This window comes from Microchirus variegatus (genome assembly GCF_963457635.1).
Source record: "Microchirus variegatus genome assembly, chromosome: 5".
NCBI lineage: Eukaryota > Metazoa > Chordata > Actinopteri > Pleuronectiformes > Soleidae > Microchirus > Microchirus variegatus.
Genome location: NC_139806.1, coordinates 26,071,470 through 26,093,780, shown reverse-complemented (window position 1 = coordinate 26,093,780; position 22,311 = coordinate 26,071,470). Strand labels below are relative to the sequence as shown.

Below are 22,311 nucleotides of genomic sequence, written 5' to 3'. Positions count from 1 at the left end.
CGATTCCTCCAAATGTTTCTTTTGACTACATACGATGGCCCTAATGTGGTAAACCCATTCAGTATTAAGGAGAAAATGAGGCTTTGTAGCGCAGCGGTGAGGTGGTTAGCACTCGCAAGCCTCGCAAGAAGAAAGCTCTCATTTTGAATCAGCGTTCTGTGTGGAGTTTGTGTGTTCTCCATAGGTTATCCTCCTCTTCCTTCCATCATCAGAGATGAAGCTGAAGACCAGCAGTTGATGACTGCCCACAGCCCTAACTGGGTGATTTGGCCCCTGCCGAAATGACAACGCATGCAAACGGGGTCGTATCCATGTTCCCTGGGTCCTATGTTCCCCGATCGGGGAGCATCGGACCTTTTTTTAAAAAAAGGGTCCTATGTTCCCCACTTTGTGGAAGCCTGGGTGTGGAGCTCCAGGGTAAAGGGTTAGGGTTAGGGTTGGGGTTAGGGGTTAGGGGTTAGGGGTTAGGGTAAGGGGTTGGGTCCTATGTCCCCCGGGTCCTTTTGGGTGAACAGCGGGGAACATAGAACCCTTTTCTAGAGAAAGGGTCCTATGTTCCCCGGTCTCATACAAAGCGGGGAACATAGGACCCTTTGGGTGAACAGCGGGGAACATAGGACCCTTTTTTAGAGAAAGTTGTCCTATGTTCCCCTGTCACATACAAAGCAAGGAACATAGGACCCGGGAAACATAGACACGGTCCCCATGCAAACCACTCTTCGCAAAGCGTGCACACAACGAGGAGCTCGTATCCGTCGTTTATTTTCGCACATAAACACAACAATAACATGAGGTCGCTGTGCGATGACCCAAAAAACTGAATAGTTCTTTTAGTTTCCTGTTTTCTATAAAGAATACAAAGGGACCACCTTCTGCATGTTGTATATTGTGACAAATGCCAAACTGTGGCAGAATTGACGTGGGTTGTTATTATTTGCGTGCCGCATCTGACGCCTTAGGTTAACTGCAGAGTCTGAAATGCCCACGGATGTGAATGCAAGTGTGAGCGGTTGTTGTCCAGCAAACACTGTCACTCAACCAAATGTTGGCCGGTAACAAGAAACGTATATTACTCACAGATTGGTTGTATAATAGGGACAACGTTTCCCTCATATTGGAGGGGAAATTCTTACTTGGAGGAGAAGGGGATGGATACAACACATCTGCCGATCTGGTGTGTTTTCATGTTTTTTAATGCCGCTCATATTGACACTATATATGCACATATATATGCATTTTCTTTTCCTCACAATGCAGTAAAATAAAAAAAAGCTTTAGTGTCATTTTATAGAAAGCAATACAGTGCATGTTAAAAAACATGCTATATACGTCTTTTCTGCTTAAAGCTATCACCAGGAATGGGTTTCTCATCACCGTCATTTCCATAAATGTGCCACAAGCAGATAAAACACGATTATGTTTATAGACTTGTAGATAAGTCAGTCCAGGAAATGCTTTATTATAATGGAACATAACTGAGACTGCAGTTTGACTGCACCTGCACCTCCGATGATGAGAGGTATACAGTCGATATTAGACGGACAAATGGATGAATGATGGATTAGGTTTCAGGGGGGATTGAGGGGGATCTCATCTCACCGTTGTCATCAAAGGACTCTGATGTGAAGGAGCTGAGGGAGTTCTGCTCAGGTGTGGAGTCAGAGAGACGGTCCACGGCGTCCACCAGCTCTGACATGTCCACTGTGGGAACACAAACACAATCCACTCAGATCTGACAGAAAATTAAAACACACGGATTTGTGCGTCATTTTTGCCTGGATTTGTGCCTTATGTATTTAAATGGAGCCCATTGTGTTTTAATATATAATTTTTTTTTTAGAAAACGTGATTATTTCTGAGGTTTATTATTGTATTTCTGTCCAACTCCTGGTCGTCACACTAAGATGTTCCTGGAGTTGTCATGTTCTCCCCGTGACTGCGTTACACAGCCCCAAAAACATGTTCACTGAAAAATGTCAAGGTGTGAACGTGAGCGTGAACAACGTTGTTTGTGTCTCTTTTTTCCGTCCTTGCCTCTCACCCAGTGTCAGCTGGGATTGGCTTCAGGATGAGTCATGTGGTTCTGATCCAGGAAATTCAATAAATTAAAAAAAAAAAAAGTATTCAATAATTAATCAAGGATGATGTGGAAGGAAGAGAAATAAATAAAACGCCATTTCATTGAACTTGTACATCTCTGTTTATTTATCTCTAAATTAATGTGAACATTTTAAAGGCAGTGGGACTTAACGGGTGAAACACTTAAGTTGAGTTGAATTGCAGTTTTAACAGGTTGAATCACTTTGGTGCCTGAGTTACTTAACATTCATTTGCCTAAGAAAATAAAACATATTTTTGTTATTTATGCACCAATTAGTGACGGTGATTTCGGTCACGGGTTCTGTTTATATTCTTCTAATTGATAATATGAAAATAAATAGGTTGTTAAGTTCCCATTTTATAGACCGAACGAATCTGCTTTCGCATTCGTTATCCAACCGTTTCAAGTAATTAAACGCACAAACAATGATTCAAAAAGACCGAGTTGTACTGTTTATCAGAATTTACTGGCTAAAAATGTGAAACACTTCACTTCTGAGTGGAAGTGTAATTAGTTATTTTAATCAATAAAGCGGCAGCAGCAGCAGATGGAAGTCACTGAAATGGCAAGGGTGGCATAATAAGTTTTTCAAGTTTCAAGTGTTTAAAAAGCAGATTATACAGCTAAGGTCACAATATTAATATGATATAGGTGACTCAGGTGGAACATTTAATGAGCAGAGTACATTTAATCTCATAAAATCTTAACATTATATATGAAGAATAATGGACTTTGTGTTGGTAGAATTAGTCATTTTTGCACACGCACCAATAAGTGATGGTGAATTTGACAACAGGAGAAGAAGCAGTGGACAACACTTATCCGCGCCCAGGGGGAATGGGTGTCTCGTCATCACGGAATTGGAACCAGCAACCCAACAGTTACAAGCACAATTCCTGTTTCTTTTAGCCATGCATTGCACATACAACACCGAGTTGACTTTACTTGGTTATATCAAGGAATTTGCACAAATTGGGAACCACAAGGCAAGTCCAGGGTTCAAGACTGAGTGTGAACAAAGGCCTTTTTGGAGTTTTCTCCAGTTTCTTCCCTATCCAAAAACATGCAGATTTGCGGATTAGGCAAATTGGACACATGACTGTCTTTCTGCATGCAGTTTTGCATGTTCTCTTCGGGTTCTTCTGGCTTCCTCCCACAGTCCAAACACATGCAAGATGGGGATTAGATCAATTGCAATCTCGATTGGCCGTAGGTGTGAGAGTGGATGGTTTGTCTCCATGTGGCCCTGCTGGGCTGGCAATCTGTCCAGAGTGTATCCCGCCTATCGCCCTATGTCAGCTGAGATTGGAAACCCCCTTTGCGACACCTCATGTGGAGGATAAAGTGGTAGAAAATGGATGGATGGACAAGGTGTGAGTGGATGGTTGTTTGTCTCTGTGATGATCTGGTGACCTGTTCAGAATGTATCACACCTTTTGCCCTATGTCGCCCCCCACAATGCTCATATTATGGAGGATGGAGCAGTAGATGACTAACTTTGATTTTAGAACACCTTACAAAGTACTTACTTTGGAGGATATTGCAGTACAAACTGAAAATGGGATTCAGTTTTTCTTTAAAGGCTTGCTTGTATATTTTTGATATAAAAAAAATCCCATTGCAGCCCCAGGTCTGCTCACTGTCCCATCCCGTCTCCGCTAAAGTCACAGAGGGTCAAGACAACACACTTGCTTTTTCTAACGGAGCTCAATGCGGCAGAAGTGAAAACACAAACTCAATGCAGCACAAAAGTACAGCCACTCACATTACCTATTTAGAAAAGTCGCTGTGGCCAGACTGCTAAGTCCTTACACTGCAGCAATCAAAGTTATTTTCCCTCGTCTCCCCAGACATTTCCACTGCACAAACAAGTTACATTCAATTTTTATTCGGAGAAAAGTTGTCAGCTCCGAGGCCTAAAGTTAACTTTAACCTGCATGTATATATTATACATGCAGGTATATAGGCAAACGTTTCAAATAAAGTGATTCCGCGGCTGCCGTTTCTCGAGTTTCGTGTTGTTTTAAATTATTCAAAACCGCCACCGTTTGTGTATCAATAACTTCGGATAACGGTTGCAGCGAGGACAGTTTGTTCAAGCAGGAGACGAGTACATCGCCGTAAGCTGGAGCAGCAATAAAATGCCTCGTTTCACATTATTGTTCAAGTTTGGGGGGAAGAGACGCAAGAGTAAGTGTTCATTTCAGACGTTTCATAAAAGTGCTCCGACAGAGGAAGTGGCAGCTTTTTGCTGAAGTCACTTTTCGTCACTTTCCTGCTGAATCTCAACAATCTTTGACTCAATAACCGATTGGAATCAAACGCTCTGGATTGTTATGTCATTGTGAAATAAAGATGACATTATTCTACAACTTGATCCCTTATTTAGTGTTTTGTGCTTCTGGTTTATTCAGTATTCATCAGCCTTGGTTTTGTTCTTTGTGTCTTGTCTTGTTCTTACAGTCCCCCCCCCCCCCCCCCTTTGTGATGGAACGCCCCGCCCTGATTGAATTCACCTGCGTCTAATGAGTCTCACCTGTGTCTTGTGTATTTAATCTCTCTGCTCTCAGGGTCAACCTCTCAGTTCATGTTGTCCTTTGTTTTATGAGGGTTGTTTTGGGGTTCAATGATTATCTTGTGTTGCTGTTTTTGTATGTCTGCCCTAAATAAAGGTGAAGTTTTGTGTTACAGCCTTGTGTTCCCTACACACTGTCGCAAATGGCGCTTTAAGGTTTTTATTTTATTCAAGCCAAATTACATAACCTTCGCTTTCAAAGCCAACATGGAACATTTTCTTTTTGATACCTTCTTAGTTTTCTCTCGCTGACCTCAGTGCAGCAGTCCTTCTTTTTACTTGCTGGGTCTGATTCTGGCAGTTACACACTTGAGTTGCACTCGGTGCAGTGTTTTTCTTCCACCTCACCAAACTGACACAGAGCAAGGACAGAAGTTCAGGTGCAGAGTGGGAATGAACGAGGTTCCACTGTTGTCTGTCGAACAAGTCAGTGACCCCTGAAAATCATTTTAAAGATGTCATTTTGAAGGTTAGAAGAAAAAAAAGAGGATTGCATGGTGCTTGTGGAAACATACTTTTGTATTCTGTACAGCAGCAGGAGCAGCATAGTTTGTTCTGAGACGCTTTGTTATTGCAGCTTTTGTCCTTGTCACCCTTGTCTGTCGTGTCTTCTGAAAATGTTTTATTTATTTTTTTTAAAGAAAGTTCTGCTTCACACTTATGCAGTGATGGAGCAGTCGAAGAGATTGTCCATCTCACCACATTCTCTCTGTGAGCGTGTCTGGACATCAACTTTAGCTTTCTAAGCCTACAAGCCTGATGGTCATGGTTCAGTGTGTACAGAACAAGTAAAATGTTCCTGTGGGAATTAGAAGGAAGGCAGCACCATCAATCAAACTAAATAGGAAAAGACAGGCACTGGTCTAATTCAATGAACACAGTGACTCCATGAATCCATCCCTTTTTTTAAAAAGTGGAAATGATAACATCATAGAAATACCAACAAGGTTGATTATGACAGAAAAGGGACAACATCGTAAAAATCAAGTTTTTATTTTTGAGAACACAATTGCAAAAAATTGGGAGATATGAGCCCAGATTTGTCCCCACTGACTCTTTGTTTATTCATGATGTGGTATTTATTGACAGAAAAAAATACCATTAGGGCTCTCACACAGTTGTGCGAGAATCTTCAAGGAACTATTTTTTTCTTCCATTTTTGAGGCCCTCCGTGTTGGTGAAAATGGACAAAAATTGGCACACAAACCAAAATTGGTCAAAAATGTCTCAGCACTGCCCCCAAAGGTGAAATGTGGAGTTGCACCAAATTTCTCAAAACTTGGTGGGATATGTCACAGCTCAACTTTTAAAATTAGTAACATTAGGGGATGTTTATTGGCTGAAGGTAAATATTTAACACAAGTATGTTTGTAGAAGTGTAAAATTCCTTTAAGTAAAACTTGATGTAATTTAGGGAAAGACGTAGCTTTGCAGAGATGGCCGTCTTCTACAATAGCCTGAACCTGTGTGAGTTTTGAAATCTGAAGCTTGCTACGTAAAAATGAAGCTCACATAAACCCTGCAGATCAGTTGTTCTCAAACTTTTTATACCAAGCACCACCTGAGAATATATTTAGCCCTCGAAGTAACACCAACATATACTGTAAATGCAGTCTTTTCACAGGAGGCAGATTTATTCACAATAAGATAATTTGCTCTCCTCATCCTCTTCTTCCTCACATACTTCACACACTAGTATAGTGAAATTAGATTAAGATGGAGCGAGAGATAAGGTTATCGTAATTATTATTATTTTGTATGCACTCTGATCACATGCCCTGTGAAGTTGAACAGTATTTCTGAATTGTGGTACGTGAGCTTCCTCCTCTAATTCAAAGTATTTATTTACTTGTGTTTCCCTTATTTTGTTCTCCTGCCACGAGACTCTGCCGTCTGCCAACGTTGGCAGCTGTGACTGAGGTGACGGATCCGACCTCTGCTCTAATACTCGCTCTCTGCCAAACCATATTCTCATTCTGGCACCAAGATCTTTTTAAATCCCCTTCACTTCTCCTTTTTTCGCGAGAGCCGTGTAAACACTACTAAGAAAATTACTCACGTATGTTAAGTTCAGCCGAGCACTAATACAACGGAGCTAATAGAAAAACTTCTTGTGTTTGGCTCCGTTCACCTCCCCCTATTATTTCTCTAATTTCTCCAATCATAACAGTTGACAACATTTTAATTGGAAATACTCGTTGCCACATACACTGAGCCAAACATAGCTCTAATCCCAACCTTTCTCACTTCTTTTCAGCAACTGAAACGTGCTCACACATTGCTCTCTGTAATTCGTACTTTAATTGGGTACAGTTATCCTTTTCTTTTGTGAGTGCCAAAGTCATTTAAAGGTACAATATGTAGTATTTATGGGTTTATATAACCCAAAATCCACTTTTTTATACATATTATGTGCTCCTGCATTGTCTAGTCGCTGTATAATAGGATTTGTTTCATTTTCGTAGTGTTTCAAAAAGTCATGTAAAATAACATGACCGCGGACCGCGGTTGCATAGCCACTGTTAGCAGCGAGACGGCATGTTTCTACTGGAGCCTGTAAGGACAAACGCGAGAGAACAAAACAAGCGTCTCTTTACTTGTAGCAGAAGTCCCGCCTCCTCTCTCTCCGCTTCGTCTGCTACGGCCGCGGTAGCTCGCCCTCTCCCTCGCCACGAACCTCATCTGCTGACACAGAGAAAGACGACGTAGACGACATTTGACCGGCTGCGGATACCGTAGCGCTCAGGGAGGGGAGGGGGTGAGCAGAGCAGCAGGTCTTTGTTGTAAATTTCAGCCTCTCCTCTAGATGGCACTATAAACTACTTATTTCCCCTTTAAGTCATCAGGAACATTTGTTTTGCAAAGAAATTTGGTTGCTTGTCACTATTTCTTTAAAAGGATGGCGTTCCAAACCGATTTAAATAATATATATTTTTATTTATCTGACAAACGTATCTGTATTTTATGATAAAAGTATCTGCTATTCCTAATTTGTCCACATTATTCCTCCTTTCAGTAAATTCTGGCAGACTGTGCAGATGTGTAATTAATGCTGCCCTACACTGTTCCAAGACTTTTGCCAAAAAGGACACAGAATGCAGCCACAATGTGACCACTTCCTATTTATTAAGTTTCAGCGTTCAAGGAATATAATATCCGGCATCACTATGAGACGCATCGGGGCGGAAAAAACGCAATAGCTTGCAAGGACGATTTGTTTGTGTGTCTGAGATAAAAGCAGGCTGTTTTTTTATCCAAAGCTGAGAGATCAATGAGAGTGAGTTTGTATAAAGATATGCATAAAATCATGTTCCAAGAGAAGTGACAGGCTTTTGCCATAATGTGAAATACTACATTTGTACAGATCCAATGTGATCTGTAAGCTGTAATTACGTTGTATGATTCTTTCTCAAGATATTCCAGGTTGTTTGTAAAAAAGGTATTTCATAAAATGTAAAAACAAAGGTCAAAATTTAGAGCTTGAGGATATTGTTTTACCGAGCCAGCCCACTTGAGATCAAATTGTGCTGCATGTGGCCCCTGAACTGAAATGAGTTGACATGGGAATTAGAGAAGGAAGGCAGCACCATCAATCAAACGAAACCAGAAAAGGCAGACCCTGGACTAATTCAACGTACACAGTGATCCCATAGATCCCTTTAAAAAGTGATAATAATAATGATAATATAACAGAAAAACTCAGTATTCTCTGTGTTAACAAGGCTGTTTAAAGGTGCATTATGTAATAAATCTAAAATCCTCCTAATATGTCACAGAGACTCAGGAATAATGTTCATATAACAATCTGAACTCACCAACAACAACAGTACAGCCAAAATATTTGCATTAAAAAAAATATTTTGCAGACTGCAAATCATGTTTATGTTTTGAAATCATGTTTTGGCATGTGGCGCCACCTATTGCCGTCTACCAATCATTGCAGTCAGTAGAGTCTCTGCTGCCGAGCAACCACAGGTTGCCAGTTACGTCAGAAAACGAAACCAAAAAAAGACGCCTGTATTATGAATTTGAATGTAGTAACCGTTTTTGGCCACATTCTTACATATGGCACCTTTAAATATAAATAAATGAACATAAAATGACACTTATTTATGACAGTTAAAGGAAACCATCTTCAAAATCAAGTACAAAACATTTTTTTTTTGAGAACACAATTGCAAAAACAGTATCCCAAATAAATCATTGAAATACTAGTCTTTATTTATTCATGATGTGGTACTTATTGACAGAAAAGACCAATGCGTTCCCTTGTTAGTTGCACTGTGACATATTGACTCGTGCCCAAAAAAGTTTATAAAATAAGGGAAATGTGTAAAAGTGGATGGAGAAATATGGAACTAAGTTACGCCAAATTTCACAAAACTTGGTGGGAACATGTCACAGCCCAAGAGGAACTCAACAGGAAGTCAGACATTTTGAATTTAGTGTCCACCTTGCACGTACCAACATGTTTTGTAATAAACACATCAAATATGAAAAGTTACCAAAAGGGCTTGCAGATTCAAAAGTATGTGGCCATGGCAACCATTGGACTTTCAGCAAATTTTGACCATTCGCCACAAAACAGGAAGTGGCCGTACATCCATACACCGATCTGCTCCAGCACGGTGGCTGCGAGGGCCCCACACAATGCTGCTTGTAGCTTAAATGATTATTCTTGTTATTGGTTGCTGAGGTGTAAATGAATGCTTGCGATTGCGTAATTACACTGGCAATTAACGCTGAAGCAATAAACACAAATATCAGGATGTTTTTAAGCTCGATCACATTAATTAATGGACTGCAGAGTGCTGGTAAACCTTCAGGGTAACTACTTTTTCTTTTTGTGTGTGTGTATACGCTCATAAAATAAATTCTATCCAATTCCCACAAGAAGGAACCAATAATTAGGTAGTAGGAAGTTCCCACCACGAAACTCTGAAAAGCAGCGTGATTATCTCATTGGCAGTGAATCCGTGCTCTTGTTGTGAAAAGTTTCAGACACCAAAGTGTCGGATAAAAGTTGATTTATCTCGTTTTGTCGGGCCACGTGGAATCAAACCCGAGACGACGTCTTTCAAGCTGCCGTCGTTTGTTCATGTCCTGCTTTTGTTTGGGGGAAAAATCCAAAGGACATCGACTTCTGGCTGATTATTTGAGCCTTCGCACGGACGACTGAAGAGAGTTAGAGTGATGGAAAAGGACGCAACTGGCAATTTCAGGAGTGTAGCAGGGGAAAAAAACACAGGTTTGCAGTGTAATTTGTTGCTCCCAGGAAGTAAAGAGCAAAACTAAAATGGAATGATAGCAAAAATAAAAATATTACTCCTTAGCCATGATTGCATACTCTGGGCCGTTTTCTTTGATGTGTGTGATCAAAAGGTTTAGATCAGTGTGAAATAAGCTCTTTTAGATGAGATGATGGCGTGAGGGTAACACAACGAGTTCACAGCCTGTGTAATCTGCGTCTGTTTGATCACACGTTAGAAATCGTGTGTGTGTGTGTGTTTGTATGTGCATGTGTGCGTGTGTGTGTGTGTGAAGTCTTACCCTGTGGACTGTTATCTCTCTGTGTTCTCTCCAGCTCAAAAGCTCTCTGCCCCCATTCCTCCTCTCTCTCATCTCTCACCCTCTCCAGCCCGTCCTCCCTCGCTCCCTCGCCCTCCCAGGACACTTTGTGGGCTGGACTGTGCTCGGAGCGGCAGGCCGACGCCAAAGGGAGATTGGGCGCCACGCTGCACACGGCGATGCCCCTCCTACTGGCCAGGCCGCGGACGTTGGACGCGTCGGAGAGGAAGCTGCTGAACTGCAGGGGTGGAATAAAGCAGCAGTGCAGAGACGTGCAAGGAAAAGGAGGTCAAATGATATCGAAAGGAATGGACCGTGTTTGTCTGCAGGAAAATGAGAACGCACTGTTTGTACTGTAAAATGTACAGTCCCCTGATTTGTATGAATAATTGTTAGATTATATTATTACCCCAGAATAAGCCATTTTCATTTGGATCACTGTGTATTTACAATAGTCCACAATGGACAATAGTGTGGGATAATCAGCTGCAATGTGCACCTTCACCAATAAATGGTGCTAAATTCTACACACTGTATTTTTTATATTATTTTTTATTCTCTCTACTGCATAAAATCTGGTGCTCAAAGTATCCCCCCCTCTGAAAAATTATTAAATAAATAAATAAATAAAGCCCTGGCTCAGCAATGTTTGCTACAGCACTGGGCTTTATTCTTTATATATTTAATTTCATTTGGTTTGGGTTTTTTGGATTGAATGTATGAATATCATACCAAATTACTATAATCTTACTTATAAAAAAAACTTCATAAAAATCACCAGCAGAAAGAGACTATTTGATATGTGTTAGAACAGCAAAGACAGTCAGCAATGATCGTGATAATAAATAATTCTAATAAATGATAAACATTTAATTATGTATAATATACACAACAGAAAAATCGACATAATAACAAATAAATGTAGATATGACAGCGAGTAACCAGACTATATAGAGCATGAGATTAATATTCACAGTGTAAACATGGAATAGGATTTCATATATGATATATTGCACTTGAATATTAATGGGTATGTTGCACTGCACTGAATCAACATAGGACATAGATCACCATCATATTAATATATTATGTGTGCACTTTAAGCTCCAATGATTAGATTTTTATTAAAATTATGTTTTTAAATTCCCCTAGTAGCACTATGGACCATAAACCTGGAAATTAGCCTTTGGCTATAATTCTGTATATATATATATATTCTTTGAAATGGTCATTCATATACACATATTGTGTCATGTTTAGATTAAATTTCTTACACTTGCTGGTGATAGTTACTTCTACAATTAGCCATCCTTTATATACATCAGTAGTGAACATTCAAACCGGGTGCAGGAGCAGTGGGCAGCACATATCTGCACTGAGGGGCACAAATGTCCCTGACCTGTCCCACAACTACAAATCCTCCAGTTTTAAGCCAAATTCCCTTCTACTCTGCCACAAGCTGCCAAGACCACGGGGCTGTCCAAAAAGAAAATGTGGCCATCGCGCAAGTCCACACCAAGCTGTGGAAGTCGCGTCCTCCTGAACCATGACAGCCATGGTTCTCAAAGTGTGGTACTTGGAGGAAAATCAGAAAATGAAAAAACTTTGCTCCGTCTATTTACGCCACTGTATTTTATCGGTGACGATATTGGTGTTACGCTCAAGAGCTCAATATTTTCTCAGGTGGTATTTGGCATAAAAAGTGTGAGAGCCACTGCTTTAGAGGCATCAATTTAGCGAGCCGCGATGTGTTTACTGACATTTTGAGAAATGGCGTGGAGTGCCGCGGGGGTTATTTCTGGCCTGAAGAACATAACATGGTTGTAGTTTTATTACTTCGACCAATAGACCTCTTTCATTGCAGACATTTTGACAGGTCCCAGTGTGAAAATCAGGTGTAAATAATAACTGCGGTGTTTGATTTCACTCCCTCAGAGTCACTATGTCTTCATATGGGATTCATGAACCTGTATTTACGATGAGTAGAAACGGCAACTTGTATTAATTACGATTATTTCGGTAATCGATTAATCATTTGGTCCATAAAACGTTGATCAGTGTTTGTCAAACCCAGAAATGATGATGTTCTCAAATGTCTTGTTTTGTCCACAAACCAAAGTGATTCAGTTTTAATGATTTCTTTGTTATGTGGAGCAAAGAAACCAAGAAAATATTCACATTTAAGAAGCTAAAACCATCAGAAATCTTGTTTTTAATTATGAAAAAGCTTCAAACCGACATACCCTGCCACAAATGTTGATGTGTTCAAATTGACATGTTATAGTTATTGTTATAATTATCAGTGACAACCGAGCTTTCCCTGCTGACACATGTCAAAATATGCGAGTTGTTTATTCTGGACAGTTATTGTGGGGGTTTATTGTTTTCTCTTTGTAAGAACACAGTTAAAAAAAACAAGTACTCAAGCACACTGTCTATAAAAGTGAGGACCTGGAAGTTATATAATGTGGAATAAATATTGATATTATCATAAACTCACACAGCCTGGTATTTTCATTACTGCGGTATCATCATTAAACATCAATGTTGGCTTGATCTTGAAATCGCAACATAATTATGTTCTTTCAGATGTGCACTTGACATTAAAAAAACTCTGACTAACTAAAGGTTGCACCTACTTGGCAATCATAATCGTTGTTTCCACCGAAGACATAAAAGTATGGATTTTTAATGTGATCCAACACTAACATCATTATAAATGAACATAGTTTTACACACCTGACTTCCCTCGCTGGAAATTGCCTTGTCACCGTCTCCATTCCTCATGCCCTGGCTGCTAAATCCTCCTGGCAGAGGGGAGTGGTGGGAAGTCGGGCGCACCACGACCTGAGGGGGGCCTCCGGTGCTGCCGCACACTTCACCGTAGGTGCTTGTGCTCCCAGGTGATCCTCCCGACACGCGCACGGCTTTAAACTCAATCCCTTCGGCCCCCATGCCGGTCTTGTGCAGCATGTAGCTGGTTTCATTGGAAATAGCCGAGACGCCCATCACAGTTTGAGGCCCTGGACCTGAGTCCAAGTTTTTGCGGAACTTGATTTTCTTCCTAAAAGCGATGAACAGTATGAGGAGGAGGATGATGACAAAGGCAAGGACCCCGATGCCAATGATCTCCCCTGGTCCCACATAAGATAGTGGCTCAGCCTGGAAAACATGAAGAGGAAAATTTTACATAAAGTACATATATATATATTTATATATGTGTAGATATTAAAGTAGACCTATTATACCCTATTTCTCCAAGTTAACCTAGTTCCCTGGTGTCCTAATGAACATGTCTGTGACATGCTTTGGTCAAAATACCTTAAGGATGAAGCACCATAGCTGTTCAGAATGCTCGCTTTTGAGTGCCTGTCTCTTTAAATGCAAATGAGACACAGGAAACTACGTCAGCGTCACTGAGGCTCCGGCAGCTACCAGCAGTTAGCTTTTGAAAAAGCCATCATTTGTCGACTCTAGCCGACACATTGCCGTCATATATAAAATGTAAATCCTCTGAGGCTGAAAGTTTGTGTAGAACTCTGTGCTGCACTGTGCAGCCAAGAATAAAACACTTTGCGGACATCCGCTCTTCCGGATACTATTCCCCTCGCCTGCACTCTCGCATTTTATAGGGACAAAGCGGAGCTCCGCGAGACGACAATTCCAGGAATGTCTGATTGTGACGGACGTCAACATCGTGTTTTAGACTGAGGCGGACCACAAAAACGCAAGTCACCTTTTTTCACGACTTATATGGCCTCCAGAGTCCCAAATATAAGTACTAAAATGATTAAAAAGTTGATTTTGCATAACATGTCTCCTTTGAATAATATTCACACTGATTTGCTGTTTTTTTTCTTGGTGCCCTGTGATGATCATGACAGACAGCATTTCTGCTCTTGCTTCACAAAGGGAACCATTCTTCCCACTTGAATAACGGTGGATTTCAAACGTCCTTAAAAGCAACAAATGAAGCTCAGGTCTCTTTTGGTTGCGGGAGGATAAGAGGTTTGAAAGAGCAGTGAGGGAGGCCTTCGGTGTCAAATTGAAAACGATTCCTCGACAAAGGGATGACGTCAACACTTATCCTCCACCTACGATGACACTTCTCATCAGATGGAACATCACTCACCCTCCCTCACGACAGTCATTGATCAGATGAGGTCACTAACAGTTGGTTTGTGAACTTTTTGGATGATTTTAGTTTTTGTTGTTTTTCAACCAATAGAAACCATCTTTTTGAAAGGAAAACGCAAAGGATGTATCTAACTGAGGGCAGGAGGACTGAAAGGTCACCGTGTTGCCATGCTTCATCATGTATTTGACTCTAAATGGGATGTTGATATGTTGTATTGAAGAATAGCTCTTGAGGAAAATGTTCACCGTCTTTGTAAATCAAGGGAGAAGTAGTAGTCGTAGTCATTTTCTCATAAACTCTGATTGACTCTTGGTAAGCCAGGACACAAATCAGATACAAATCACGTTTGGTGGTGGTTTAAAATTTGACTAAAATCAGATTTCTACAGATCCATCTCCGCCTGAACGCTCTGACAGCTCAAATTGGATTTCAAACTGTCTTTTCGTCAAAACCTGCAACGTCAAAACTGGTGACAGGAAAGTCAGAAGTATCCACTCATGCTGCAGACAGGAGGAGGAGGAGAACTCACTCTATGAGTTTTTCTTGAGCACTGCAGGAGTTTCTGCACCATGATTTGACAAGGCAATACTTTTCTCTGCATCGTATTTGCAATCAAAGTTGTGGACTGTCTACCTGAAAAGAAAATATCAGATTTGCCTGCGGCCTAAACCTTCAGTTCTGGCAACCAATGGAGTTTCCCTCTGATCGCCATTCAAGACGTTTCAAACACTTCTATATTCACTTTATTTCCAGAACTGAAGATGCCTCATGAATGGGAGGTGAAACATTCTTAAAGTCTAGTTGCTCTCATTGAGCTTTTCTTGAATATCAACGACCCGAGTGACTAAGAATCTTCACCCCCCACAATGAGCGACATTAACCGAGCGTGCAAGCCTCAATATACGAGGTATGTAGTGCGCGCCAAGAGTCGAGAGCATGACAACTTCAAATAGAAGCTATGATTTACCCATTACCACACTTTTATTCATCCGCTGAGGAAACAAAGATACCAGGCTGGTGAATAAACCTTCCAGGAGGGCACAGCTCACGCAGAATTAAAAAAGTTTCACAGATTATGCCAAGTCTAATTAAAAGCAAGCTGAATGCAAAGAAAGCCGACAGCACAGCTGGGATGTTTTTATAATTATATTAAAGTATATTCTGTAAAAGATATAAATAAAAGCCTCGTCTTGCTCATATTGTACCTGGGTGTCGTCCCCGAGTTCTCCACGTATCTGATCGTCACAAAACTGCCCGTCGTAACCTTCAGAGCAATTGCAGTAGAACGACCCGAACGTGTTGACGCACTCGCCTCCGTCCCCGCACCCGCTGACGTCCTGGTCACACTCGTTAATGTCCTCATCACATCTGCACAGAGGGGAGAAACATGACTACACGTAAACGTGCTGAATGCCAATTGTCAACATGACAAAAGATGGAAGCGAACAGGGAGAGAGGGAACATGGAGACATTGGCGATGTCTTTTCCGGAGGCTTCAAAGGACAGATTATCCGCACAGATGTCCTGTTTTTTTTTTTTTTTGTAATTCTGAGTCAGGAAAAAAAAAAGTGCCTTCACGCAAATACAACATATACGGAGAGAAGAATACTCATAGATAAAGACGCCACTTCCAACAGAACACCACCAACGTAATTTCAATCCACACACACACACACACACACACACACACTCTATACGTGCTCATTTTTGCAAACACGGCGCCCCACTGTGCAGGAGACAGAAAAAGACTTGTATTTTTCTTTTCAATTATCCTTTTTTTGATGGAATGTTTTTTTTTTCTCCCCCCAAAACACTCAAACATTCAATTGTTGGTTTATAAGACGGAAAAAGATTTCTGATGTCTGCAGCTTGGTTGTACTACTGTTTCTGCTTTAAATGATGATTGTGTGTGTGTACATAAATGTGTGTGTGTGTATATAATATATATATGTACATATACATATATATGTGTATATAAAATGCACGTACATATACATATATATATATGTGTATATAAAAATACATGTATGTATGTATGTAAAAAAAAAAAAAAATACATGAATGTACATATACATGTATATGTGTATATAAAAATACACGTATGTATGTATTTATATATGTGTGTGTATATACATATATATACTTGCTTTAAAATATATATATATGTATAATACAATAAAATTAATATATATATATATATAATATATATATTTTATTATTTATTAAGCCGTGTCATCGTTGCACAGAAATTTTGCATATTTGATTCTGTTTTTAAAGCCAAGTTTCACCTTTTTTTTTATTTCCCCTGTGAGTTATAATTTGAAGGACAGCACAGCGAACCATTTAACAGCCACTTACACTCAACAGCTGTTTGACAGTTATTCTTTGGCTTCGGTCTGTGTTTATCATTAACATTAACTGATAATAATCTGAACAATCTGCTGCCCTTAGAAAACCATTAAAGCGCTATTCTGTATTATCTCGGTTATTAATCAGCAAGATTCCACTCCAATCAATTTCAACATCATGTTTTTTGTTTTGGTTTTTTTTCAAAAGCAGCAGCATTTTCCACTTTGAGGGGAAAGTGCCCTCTCGTGGCGACTCAGCCGAACAACCCACATGAGCAGAGAGTTCATTCCAAAGGCAATTACTGAGTTGTAATTAAAAAAAGGCAGCAAGAGAATGATTATAGGCTTTTCACTTGAAATCACACACAATTGAATTAGACACACTAATTCATTTTGCACAATAATGACTAAAATAACACAGTTGAGGCTAATGTGGGTAATGACTGTGTGTGTGTGTGTGTGTGTGCGCGTCCTCCCGATCCAAGCTTAAATATGAATGTAAATCGCAGCTGTGAATGCGTCGACATCATTACCACCCTCATTGTCATTGTGTAGATGAGACGCAGCATTCATCAGCACTGGATTTACAGTGAGGAATTAAAGCCTCGAAGTGTGCGTGTGATTTCAGGCTACTTTATCTTACATAAGTCCCCCGAGTCCTCTGGGACAGCCACAGAGGAATGTGCTGCCGACAGGGCTGCAGTCTCCACCGTTCTGGCACGGATTGGGCATGCAGGACGTCAACTCCACTTCACAGCGCCCTCCTGTGAACCCGGTGCTGCAACTGCACAGGAAACCTGAAGGAGAGAGACTCGGCATTGTTACAATCATGAAATATGGATATAGTAAGGCGCTGCTGCAGATGTAATCAGTTCAAGAGCTCATTTGTTCCAGTCTCAATCACAACCCTTAAAGGTCCAGTGTGTAAGATTTAAGTGAAATTATGTTTGGTGCAGTAGAAATGGAATATAAAAGAATAATACGGTTCATTGTTGTCTCTTGTGTATTTATTCTCTCTCTGGAGTTGTCGGTTGACAAAACAGTAGTGACACTGAAGCTCAAACGTGAATAGAAGCTTTTATCTCCACATACCTCCTGAGGGCAAGCTGCTGCAGATGGCGCCATTTAGGCATGGCTGGCTAATGCACGGGTCTGGATAAAGCATGCAGCCCAACTTGACCTCACTCAGCCCGGCGATCTCAGCGTAACGACTCCTCTTGTTCTGGAGCGGGAGCTCGTTCCCATTCAGCATTAGCGAGCCCAGGCAACCCTGGAAGCCGTCCTGTGCTCTCGGGGGCCCAGGACCCTGGATCCTCCCCGGCACCGGACTTGGCATCTCGCCTTGCACGCTTGGTGGCCTCACTTGGGCGCCAAAGAAAAAAGACGAGTCCGGGGCGAGAGGCCAAAGCCGAACAGGTGCTCGGGCAGCTCGGCGGCGCTCCACATAACTGTCGTCCAGTGACAGGAGGGTGTAGTTCCTCGTCAGCTCCAAGGCGACGGCGTGCCAGAGGCCGTCGTTTATAGGTCTGCCAGAGATGCCCATAATGCCGAGTGTGTTGTCACAGTCCAGCTGGAACCAGAGCCGACCCCCTTCAATCTGAAGAAGAAAACAGCCGTAACAACTTCTGAGATCTGAAAACAGTACAGTAAAGAGTAGAAGCAGGATGTAAATGTGTTTACTTTGAGCATGGTGCAGGGGTTAACCCGCGTGAACATGATGACGCCTCTTCTCTGAAGCGTTCGAATCCTCAGGCCGAGCCTCATCTCTCCGCTCTGGCCGCTCTCTGTCACTCTGTACTTGATGTAACTGTTGCCAGAGAAGCTCAGAGAGGTTTGTCCTTCACAACAACACAGAAAGACAAGGGTTTTCAATTAGAGAGGGGGGGGGGGGGATGTCAACCTACAAATAATAGCATGTTCAACCCAATGTGCTGAATGTTTAGATCCAAAATGATATCCAACCTGCACACTCGTCGAGTCTCTCTGGCTGACACTGGCAGACAGATGGTGCCGTAGGACCAGAGCGGACACACTGCATGTCTACTGGACAGGACTGACCTTCACAAAGCTCCAGAGGGGTTGGACATGCACCTCCTGCTCAGACGGAGACAGTCACAGAGATTAAAATATCATCTGTCTTCATATGAGGGGAAATCCTTACATTTAATCGTTAGCCTTACATATTTATATTATACTGTAATGGATGAATGTATTATCGTGTACATACGATCTGTTTTTCAGTTATTTATGAAGACAAAAATAACAAATTATGTACGTACAAACCTGCAAATTCAATGTCTTATTGCACAAATTAAAACATGTAGTCACTCCAGGTAGCATTGTGAAAAAATATATCTAATAAGAGCCTCACAATATGAAGGACTAACAAAGAAAATTCTAATCAGTGTGAGAAGAGTGTAAGAAGACCTGTATATAAGGGAGATGTTTATATATAAGGTGAATATATACTATATACACAATATTATTTAGAAAGGAAAATGTGCAAAACGTTAGTGAATGCCAGTTAATTCAAAGTAAATTCCTTAAGTTACCTTACCTGATGATCACCAGTGTATTTAGTAGCTATAACTATTACCAAAGATCTGGTTTAAGTTTATTTTCAATGAACAAAAACACAACATTTGCAAAAGTCAAGCTTTTGTTAGCTTATCAATAAAAGGTAGACCTGAATGCGTGGAATAAAAACTCTTGCAGTAACGTCTAAAAGTCATGTGACAGACACTTCTGCATTTTGCTGCACTGGAAAACAGTGAATACAGCAGGGGAGAGGAAAAGTGTCTGGACCAATGAGGAAATCACAACATTTAACTGCAATAATTTATGATGAAAGATCTTCATATGGACAGCTATTGGCGCTCTTATGTCATCGAGTTGCACCTTGTGATTCGTCTGTGTTGACACAGACTTTGGCGCCATCTACTGCTTAACTCGGTGAACTCTCCTCCAACATATGCTTTTCAGAACACAAACAGTATAAATGGACATTTTCTTAATGCATGTTACTGAAATACAGGCTAATGTGAGCTGTGCTCACCTGGACAGGTGCAGGTCTCGGTGCGGCTGAACCTCGGCGACACCAGACTGACCCTCTCTGTGCTGTAGGTCACGGGTGACTCCGTGTCCATCACCAGTGTCTGCTCACACACTCTGTCCCCACAGTCCAGCTCCCCGGAGCAGGCCCTGCTCATCACCACCGCCCCAGCGAGGATGCCGCGAACCTGGCCCCGTGTGACCGCCTCCTCCAACAGAGCAGATAACTCCCGCTGGGTGTAATACCCGTCCATCCGCTCAATGCCCGATGACTCTGGTCGCTCCACGGCCAGAAGCAAGTCCACGTCAGGTGTTCCCCTGACTGGTTGTACACTGAGTATGTGCAGGGGATCTGTTTGTCCCGGTGACCATTTCCAACCAGTTAGTCCACGTAACATGAGCTTGATCTGGCTCAGGTAGCGTCCAAGCAGGTCCTCGGGGGACAGAGATCTGATTCGTAAGTTCAGGGAGCTGCGCAGCAGACCGTCTGTCACCTGTTCCACCTGGACTGAGACATCGGCTATCACAGCGAAACGTCCATCACTCACTGTGGCGTTCATCTGGTATCTGACATATAGGACAAAGGAATACTTATATCAATATCATACTGTATAACTCGGTGTGGAGTGGATGTGTGAGATACAGTGTGTACCTGCCAGGTTCCAGGCCCGGCAGAGCCACGATGCTGCCGTCCTGTCTGTTGATCGTGAACATGCTCTTGGGCTGAGGCTTCTGGGTAAACGACAGCGCGTCGCTGGGGTCGCGGTCAGTCGCGTAAATGCGACCGATCGGGCCGCCCTGGAAAGTGTCCGTGACCATGACAATGAAGATTTCCAGTGGGGAGACGGTGGGCTTGTATTGGCTGTTCCCGATGACTCTCAGAAATACCCAGGAGGAAGAAGTGAGACTCGGTTTACCAGAGTCAGTTGCCTACAAGAAGGAAAACAAACATCCAGTGAGATATTACGGCTGTATTTCATTTCTAATGTTGACCCCTACAGTTTGCTCCTTGGGATTGAGTGAGAAGAGACAGTGGTTAAAATCTATACACTTTTTTGTGTACCAAAGTCATTATTATGTACTACACTACCGTTCAGAAGTTTGGGGTCACATAGAAATGTCCTTATTTTTGAAGGGAAAGCACTTTTTTTCAATGAATGTGACATTGAATTTATCATAAATACACTCTATACATTGTGGTAAACGGCTATTCTAGCTGCAAACATCTGCTTTTTAATAGAACATGTGCATAGGTGTATAGAGACCCATTTCCAGTGTTCTAATGGTACATTTTGTTTGCTAATCTCATTTGAAAGCTATTGGATGATTAGAAAACCCTTGAGCAATGATGTTAGCACCGCTGAAAACAGTTTTGCTGCTTCTTTGACGAAATTATTTTGAATAAAAATCATTATTTCTAATCTTATCAATGTCTTGACTACATTTTCTATTCTTTTTGCAACTCTTGATGAATACAAGTGTGACCTTTAATGGAAACCCCAAAGGTGGCCCCAAACTTTTGAACGGTAGTGAAGAAAATTTATTAAGAATTTAAGAAATTGGGAAATAATGTGTGTGATAATAAATAGTTAAGAGCTTTATTTGACAAAAGAACTAAAGATAAAAAAAATAGAGATGTAAAGATTACTGAAGCCATTTATTTGACCTAAATCAAATAAATATACCGTGTTTACACTTCTGTGGATTATTTTGTAATGGTGTGTTAAGAAAAAAAAAAGAAGAAAAATCAATCTCCATCCACACATCCTTTGATTTCGTGCATTTATCTACGCCCAGACAAGAACACACAGGAACGACTATAAAACTGACACAGGCACGCTGTGCCAGTGGGTGGCAAATGGAGCCTCCATCAATGATCCATCAAAATACAAGAGGAGAGGTTTATTTGCGAGCATGTGCGATTGTGCAAAGGCGTTTGTTATTTCTGGTGCATGTTCATTAACAAAGCGACGGCGGAGAAAAAAAATCATTGTTTCCTAAGTGATCTATTTACACAGAGCTTTTGAACACCTCATCTTTGGAGGAAGCTTGGAATAATGCTGCCTGTATGAAATGCTGAATCGCAGAGGGAGAAGTTTGTAATGCTAAATATTTAATGCTATGCAAATTCAACGTGCCATAAGTGCATTCCAGCTTTAAGGGTGTATTACCATGTCAAACCGTATCCATCTCTAACCTGGATTTCCAGAACGAACTCTCTGGGTGCTTCAGGGCCAATGACACGGTTGTTCCTCAGAGTCCCCGTCTGGTCCAGCGAAAGGAAGCTCCCCTCGTTTCCCGACACAATGCGAAACTCAAAGGGGGGACCGTTTCTTGGGGAGTCTTTATCGCTGACGGACAGCTTCAGCAGTGTGGTGCCAGCCACTTGATTTAGCTGGACGTGCAAAGAGATAAGATGTCTGTGAAGGTCCGCAGTCGTCCAGGTCGATGCGTTTTCAAGAGTGTAGATATGAACACTGGATATGGACTTGCTTTCTAAAGGCCAGTACATACTCCGCAAGAACAGACA

General features: G+C 41.4%; 1 protein-coding gene across 1 annotated transcript in view; it reads right to left on the bottom strand.

The window, feature by feature from the left end:
* fat3b (FAT atypical cadherin 3b) overlaps positions 1 to 22,311 on the bottom strand; it is a gene marked incomplete at both ends in the record, with an annotated part of 89,050 nt that overhangs the window by 6,880 nt on the left and 59,859 nt on the right. The window contains 11 exons of the mRNA XM_083890489.1: positions 1,600 to 1,701; positions 10,227 to 10,482; positions 12,984 to 13,406; positions 15,588 to 15,750; positions 17,374 to 17,527; positions 17,823 to 18,327; positions 18,411 to 18,568; positions 18,693 to 18,824; positions 19,786 to 20,348; positions 20,434 to 20,711; positions 21,979 to 22,176. Coding sequence (XP_083746615.1) covers positions 1,600 to 1,701; positions 10,227 to 10,482; positions 12,984 to 13,406; positions 15,588 to 15,750; positions 17,374 to 17,527; positions 17,823 to 18,327; positions 18,411 to 18,568; positions 18,693 to 18,824; positions 19,786 to 20,348; positions 20,434 to 20,711; positions 21,979 to 22,176 — 2,932 coding nt within the window. The remainder of the gene's footprint in view (positions 1 to 1,599; positions 1,702 to 10,226; positions 10,483 to 12,983; positions 13,407 to 15,587; positions 15,751 to 17,373; positions 17,528 to 17,822; positions 18,328 to 18,410; positions 18,569 to 18,692; positions 18,825 to 19,785; positions 20,349 to 20,433; positions 20,712 to 21,978; positions 22,177 to 22,311) is intronic.